The sequence below is a fragment of the Sinocyclocheilus rhinocerous genome, unplaced genomic scaffold (genome assembly GCF_001515625.1).
Source record: "Sinocyclocheilus rhinocerous isolate Xijiao unplaced genomic scaffold, SAMN03320098_v1.1 scaffold92, whole genome shotgun sequence".
NCBI lineage: Eukaryota > Metazoa > Chordata > Actinopteri > Cypriniformes > Cyprinidae > Sinocyclocheilus > Sinocyclocheilus rhinocerous.
In genome coordinates this window covers 402,275-410,208 of record NW_015655569.1, presented here as the reverse complement: position 1 = coordinate 410,208, position 7,934 = coordinate 402,275, and the positions used below count along the sequence as shown (strand labels likewise).

The following is a 7,934-nucleotide window of genomic DNA, read 5'->3' as shown; positions in this document are numbered from 1 at the left end:
ATTCGTTGATATTTGTGATATCACAAATCCCGGAAAATATGTGTTGTAGTCCAAATGAGTCGTTTGTTGTAGTTTTTGAAAAGTGATTTCTGTTGAATAAAATATCTACTTTTGAAGTGGACTTTGAGCTTTGTAACTTTGCAGGTCTTTTTTATGCTCAAACAGCAACATTACAGACTAACTAAAGTTGAAAAGGTGAAAAGGCATAATAGGACCCCTTTAAGAAAGTGCATTTTGATGTTGACTTTAATAGATTATTTTTTGTTGTGGAATTATTTTAATGATAGAAAACGTCATTAAAGGGATAGTTTGGAATATTTGATTGTTATTTTTCCTACAGCTTATGATTTACACATCAAAAGCATTAAGAAATCATAACCAAAGACCGGTATTATAAGTGCCGTGTGCAAAATGAGATTCACTCTGTTTGTATGTTGAGCAACTTTGTTGCTTGCAGAGTTTAGTTATTTCCTCTTTCCTTGCTAACTACAAAGCATTGTTTTCTTAATGAGTATTTTTCTTGTTTTTATGTTAAAATATCTTGTTTTATATACTTAAAGATAGAATAATTTAAAGCAAAGTTGTATTAAATATATATTTTTTTTCTGATATAAGCAAATTACTTAGTAAATTTTGCTTGATTTATGCTTGAAGCAAGAATATTTTAATTATATAAAGAATATTTTTATTATTTCAGTATATATTCCCTAAAAAGTCTTAATATTAATAATGCAATTTTTGCTTTCGAAAATGTATCTTCTTTTAAAGATATTCTTTTTTTTTGTCTTGTTTTACAATAAAAACATTTATGCAAATTTTCTCCATGGAATGACCATAAAGCATGTGACTATAGTGCTTTCTAACTCTTTATTTTGCTATGCAGGGATGCAGTTGCCATGCCGATATTGACACCTATGATGTAGCAGCTGTGACTTTGTACTGTATATTTATAGAAATGTGCTGTCTATTCACAGCAGATTCACAGCAACACACTAACTCTAACTGTAACCATGGTTTCCTGTTAGACGTAGCTACACAGATGCAATTTCCACTCGTGATCAGAGTGTATTGCAGGGACACGCTTTAGGCCGATTAAATAAAGGAGCTGTTTAGTCTGTGTCAGACGCCATGAGTAATAAGGTGAGATGGAGAGCTGCAGGCCTGAGAAATAAGAGATGGGGCGATATGTTCGTCCGAAGAGCACCGGTAATGGCACCTTATCTCAGTTTTTTAATTAAATTCCGAAGTTCTTGTTTACAAATGATCGATCTAATTAAGATGAATGAGACTGGCTGGCACTTGTTCCAAAACAAAAAGTGAAAGGTTAATAGTAAGATACAAAGTAGGCCAGTATGAAATCTGGGACTGCAATATCGAATCAATAAAATCAATGGAAATTGTTGTTGACAAATGTCATTATTGGCTGGTTGGCTCTATGTGCTTTCAAGGACAACCTTTCTCAGTAAATGTCACTTTGCAGCACTGAAAATCTGGGCTTGGAACAAAAATGCATTCATAAAATGGCCACAGGGTGATCCGCAATGATGAGTTATCCAAAGAAATGGAGTGATTTGTATTAAATGCTTTAAAGAAGGCCAGAAATGTGTTGTTTCATGTGTCTAGGCTAGTGTTTAATGTGGTTCAGAAGTGTTTTTGTACAAGTATGTACCTTATTTTACTGTAATATTCCTATTTGTTTTAAATTAAACAAAATAACGATTAATCGAAGAAATAATTGATTAATCACTCATGTTAGTTGCAGGCCTAATTCTTTGGTAGTCTGTACCTTATTTTACTGCAGTATTCATATTTGTATGTTTTAAATTAAAGTGAGTATTTTGCAAAATAGTGATTAAACAAAGAAATTATCGATTAATCACTCATGTTAGTTGCAGGCCTAATTCTTTGCGTCCTCTTTTTCCAGGTGCTAGATGGTGGTTGTGAAGGCAGTACGTAATGCTGAAGGGGCTCGTCCTGAGTCAGAATGAGTGTCAAAGATGGCAATGGGACGACTAGCCAAGATGGAAAGGCCTACGAACTTCAGATCTACCCCCGACTCTCTCTGGAGACGGTGTTGTGCTGTACACTCAGAGTCACCAAGGAGGCCACCGCAGCTAGCGTCATACGGGATGCGGCAGCGACCCTTGGACTGGACACCAGAAAGCGATATGTCCTGGCCGAGGTGAAGGAGTGCGGTGGGGAGGAGTGGGTGCTGGAATCGACCGATCTTCCCGTGCTCAGGGTCCTTCTCTGGCCGAGAAAAGCCCAGGAGCAACATTCTCAGAAAGAGGGATTTTACTTCCTCCTGCAGGAGCGCAACCGCGATGGCTCCATCCGCTATGTGCACCTGCCCGCCGAGGGGAACGAGCAGGAGTCCAAGCGACTGGTTGCTCGGGGTTTCCTCCCACCCCAGCAGGAGGACCTTGAGGACCTCTGTAACCTTCCAGTCCTAAGTGAGGACAGCATCTTGGATAACCTCCGCATTCGTTTTCAGAAGAAGAAAATTTATACATACGCTGGCAGTATCCTCATTGCCATCAATCCCTTTAAGTTCTTACCCATTTACAACCCCAAATACGTCAAAATGTACGAGAACCACCAGTTGGGAAAGCTGGAACCCCATATTTTCGCCATTGCCGATGTAGCCTACTACGCCATGTTGCACAAGCATGTCAACCAGTGTATTGTTATCTCAGGAGAGAGCGGATCGGGCAAAACGCAAAGCACTAACTTCCTCATTCACTGCTTGACGGCTCTCAGCCAGAAGGGTTATGCAAGCGGAGTGGAACGAACCATTTTGGGTGCTGGACCAGTGCTGGAGGTAAGATCATCACCACCTTGATGCAAACTTGGTTTGGTTATAGTAGTAGTAGTTCAGGAATAGTAGATTCGTTCGGGGACTTAAGCCCAATTTATACTTCTGCGTCGAACCTACACATAGACACACACCCTACGCCGTAGCTGGTTGTGCACCTCTCCAAAAATCTAACAGTGCGTCAATTCTACGCAGACCGCAAGCGCTGATTGGTCTGCAAGAGCCCCTCCCTCCATATGTACTTGAGTTTTGTGTGTGTTTATGTGCACTTTAATATATTTTAATGTTACACCTTCTTATATAAAATAAAACAAAGCAAAGAACAAGTGTCTTATCATTTATTATACTACATAGCATTATACATCAGTAGTTGTCCACGACAAACAATGTTGATTTGCCGTGGTACAAGTCCTTGTGGAGATTGAAAGTATTCCATCTTCTCCTGTTCCGTTGTTGTCTCCTTTTTGTAGTTTTAAATAATGATTTAATGATTTGATATTTATTTGCCGCGTCACGGCTATAATGCTTCTCCGACGAGCCGATTCTTCTTCGGCTTTTGCTGCTGCGGGTTACACCAGCAACATGCCCGTGGACACTGCAGACTAGCGGTTTGCATGTGTACTGCACGTTGACGCGGACAACGACGCAGAAGTATAAATGAAAACTGACGCATAGCCTACGGCGTAAAGGCTACGGCGTAGGTCCGACGCAGAAGTATAAATCAGCCTTTACTGGGACATGGGATAATTGACAGGTTTTTTTTTTCTGAAAGTACCGACTTGCTCTTGGATAGATTCTGAGCTTGAGTCTCTAGAATTTTGAAACCTTTGAGATGCTGTTTTAGTGTATTGAAAAGGTGAAGGTAAAAGAAGTTAACTGATGGATTTGCAGTTCGCAGTTGTCAACTGTAGACCTTGTCAACCCCCACAAAATGGTAATGGTATGTAAGAACCGTACATTTGATTGTTAGTGTTGGGTGTCTGTGCAGTATTTTATATTTTTTGAGCATTGTGCATTAGATTTGTGTTATGACTTTGATCCATTGGAGACGCATTTTTTGTAATTGTAGGATCTGGAAAAGCACTCTGCTTTGAACATTCGCAAGGCAGGCCTAGAATAATTGAATTCAGGATCAGTAGATTTGTTGGAGGACTTACTGGGACATGGAATAGTTGATAACTATTTCTCATTAGAGTTTTGAAACCTTTCACATGTTTTGGTGTAGTTACTGAGATGGTTAAGATAAAGGAAGTCCGTTGATGGGTTTGCAGTTGTCAACCTTAGAACTGGTCAACCCCCAAAAAATTTTATATTATGTAAGAACCCTACATTTGATTGTCAGTCTTGGGTGTTTGTGTGGTATCTTTATTTAAGCATTATGCATTAGTTTCTTCAAATCCTTGAAGGCTTTCTTCTACAAAATAACTCTGATTGGAATTGTAGGGTTTGGAAAAGCACTCTACTTTAAACAATGCTTCGTAACAACCATAATGACAGCTTACTCGTAGATCTCTCAGTCTTCACTGTAAACTGTGGCTCTTTGGATCAGTTATTTACAGAGCGTTTTCCCACAAGCCTGTGCTTGAAATGTGGGGTCACAACTTGCTGTACTTGCATAGCTCATGCTGCAGTACCGGCTAACCTACATCTGGAGGCTTTCCTCAGGGGGCCGTGTCTCATGCAGTTCTTGTTGTTTTATGTCTCTTGCTTTAAAATTATAGCTCGGTCCTATAAACCTGTTCAGGCACATTCTGTTATTTTGCAAAATATCAGTAGTAACCCTTCCCCAACTCTGATCTCACGGCGGTTTATGGTAGTGGTAACTCTTGTGCTGGGAAAAACTAACCTTCGAGACCCGAGTGCATTTGGGGAACGGTTAGAGTGGATGTTGCGAGATTTTCACAACTCAAGGGTTATCATCTAAAGAGTCTTGTTAAAGTCCTTCTTCTCAAGATTTCACGGTTGCATACAAGTGCTATTTTTGAAGTTCTCAGTCAGACAAAACCAACCCACTCTGCTTCTGAGATTCACATCACTTCTTAGTACTGCAGAAGTTTCCTGTACACATGATGTCATTAGAAAACCTTTGGTGTCATTTCTTATCTCAGCCCCCTTTATCAGAATATGTGTATGTGTCCTAAAAGAGATGAAAGATGGCAGGTTTTGTGTTGACGCTTACCCCAGTGTTTGTGGTTTCTGAAAACTAGAAGTCATTTCTCCGCAGTCAGCACAGTCATTGTCCCTTGGCAGACGCGTCTTTAGGCTTCGTTACAAAATATTCCCCATGTCTCTGCACTTGTGGTGAGAAGCATTCTGTGAAACTGGTCAGTTGAACATTGAGACCAGAATGAGGCTCCATCCAGACGTTTTCAATGATAGGAGTCAGCGCTCCCTGAGGCTTCTCTTCCTTTTATGGTCTCATGAAGTTAATTTGTCTCATCCATCTTCCAAGACTTTCAATTGGTGCTGATTTTTAAGAAAGGACCCAATATTCCTTTTATTATTCTCTGCATTGTATTAGAGAGAAATGTTTCCATATGTGAGTCAATGCAAAGTTCCTCCTCGTCCAGCTTTCAGAATAGGGATTTTTTATTTTTTATTTTGACTGCTTGACTCATGTCTCGTTTCCAAACTTTTGGACCAAAAGTTACCACCATTACTTTCTTCTACCGAAGTTACAACTGTGGAATAGTTTAAGGGATAGTTCACCCGAAAATGAAAATTCTGTCATTAATTACTCAATTAATTAACTATCCCTTTAACTGGTTTTAATTGTCACCTACCGAGGCACCTCACCCAGTAGCAACTAGTTTTGTCCAGGTTTTGCTTTAAACTGTATTAAAAGCTAATTCATGGACTGTGACTCAATGTAAACTGTAATTTTACAGTCCTTTCTTTTAAAGCTGCACGTTATTGTCTCCGTTTCAACTTGCATGATGTAAACCGAGATGTTTGGCACCTGTTGTCGTTGACCAACACGTCAGACCGGTTTCGGGCACCTTTTCACCAGAGCTACTCTCTTTCGTAATACAACGGTATTGCTTTGTTTGAATGCATATTTCACCTTCATTGCATGCAGAAAAACATCTACGACGAGTAAACTGTGCTATTTGACCTAATAGTGTGGTATGCTCTTCTTGAAAGTGCCCTACAGGAGAACAGTTGGGAATCCAGCAAGCCAAAAATGTGGTTTTCGTCCAGAACCAAATGGCTTTTATGGATTACGTCATTGAGTATCAGATAACAGGAGAGTTCGGAGACTCTGGAAATGCCATTGAGCTCTTGCTTTTTTCCACAATGGCTCTGCAAACACCTTTGCTTTCTGTTTTCAGATGTTTCTGTGCAACAATTTGGCTTTCGATCACACACAGTGCTCATATTTATACATACAGTACATGTGAGTCCTCTGAAGTAATACTTCTGCTGCCCGCAGACAGGAACTTCCCTCTGGCTGATCACTTCAACAGGAAGCAGTTTTTTTTTCAACAGGAAGTGGTAGCTGTAGAGGCTTCGCTCCCCATTGGCCGGTCTGCTCACTGGGTGTTGAGCGTCAGCGTATTGTTCCTCAGGAAGCTCTAATGGCTATTTCGTGGCCATTGTTTATCTCCCGGCTTTGTGTTAGTCTTGTGTGGTGGACTTTGGCTCCTGAGACGGTCTGAGCTATTTTTGGTGGGACGACTGTAATGAGACACGTGGAAAAGCGTACAATAAAATGACCCAAGAGTCCATTCTGCCATTACAGGCGCGGTGGAGACCTAATAATCTCGATCGTCTCCAGTTTCCAGCAACCTGGACAGATACTGTCTGTTTATTTAAAGACCTGAATGCATTCACAGGCCTTTAAACTATAGCCAAACACCAAATGTCTAACTTGGAGAGTTCAGATCTTATTTGAGTTTATTAGAGTGATTTCTGAACTGCTGCACTTTTCATTCCCTAAAAGCAGTTAGCGCTAATGCTAGGGCAGCCATTGCTATTTTTCTCATAGTACTTGTAGTTAGGGATTTTTTTCCAGATAATGTTAGCTTGATTGTTGTTGTGAGCTAATGAAATGGTGCCTCGTTCTGCTTGAAGGTCATTTGTTGACATGCTATTGTGCCGGCGTGCTCAATTAGCGCTAGTACACGCTGTCACCAGCTAACCCGATATCGTAACGCTGAACAAAACCACCCCGAGTCTTCCTTTTGTGTTCACGCTGAAGACTCGGAAAATGAAGTCACGCAGCTCACTTGAGATGGCCCGATGTTTGTGCTCGATGGCTCCGAGGCCGTGAATAAAAGGAGAAGCAGCTATATTTAACAGTCATGTGAGCATCCCATAGTGTTATTTTTGAGTAATAGGATTCTACTGGCCTTTTTAATGAAATGGCTTTGAGAAAAGGGCCTTTGTTGATTCGAGATGCATTGTATGGATGGCTCAGATTTCAGTGGCTGTCAAACCGATGTGTGAACGTGTGTGTGTGTGTGTGTGTGTGTATATAAAGGAGCGGCCTTATGCTGCGTGTTTAATGTGGCTGTTTATAGCTATACACAGTTGTTTTGTGATCTAAATACTGTATGTACATTAGTACATTTGTACATTAGAATATATGTTAGTATGTTATGTATCTATTTATTTTGTAAAAATATATTATGTTTACAATATATCTAAATCAATTGTACATTATGTTCAATAATGTAATATAATATTTAAGCAATATATAGTACAATTTTAAATAATTTATTTTCTTATTAGTAGTAGTATTTAAACAGTATTTAAACACACACACACACACACATGCATGTGTATATATGTAATATAAATAATTTATAGTAATTTAATTGTATCATTTATGTAAAAATATGCACATTAGTACATTTGTATTTATATACAGGATAAAATATTGCTATACTAAAATATTATAAAGAATTTAAATATTTATTTAATCTAAATGAACATTTTCATGTGTATACATCTAATATAAATAATATATATTGAAATATGCATAAATATATCATTTATATGCATTAGTTAATTTTATTTATTAATTATTTATTTATAAATAAATTTATTATATTTACTTATTTTTTTTGCATTTAAGTCTTCATATAAGCATACTTTGTGTTTATATGTAATAAAA

At 38.7% G+C, this 7,934-nt stretch overlaps 1 protein-coding gene across 1 annotated transcript in view; it reads left to right on the top strand.

Annotated features, from left to right (window-relative positions):
- The window catches only part of LOC107718479 (unconventional myosin-IXb-like), a 64,180-nt gene that overhangs the window by 17,426 nt on the left and 38,820 nt on the right, over positions 1-7,934 (top strand). Inside the window, 1 exon segment of the mRNA XM_016525568.1 lies at positions 1,925-2,821. Coding sequence (XP_016381054.1) covers positions 1,985-2,821 — 837 coding nt within the window. The 5' untranslated portion in view covers positions 1,925-1,984.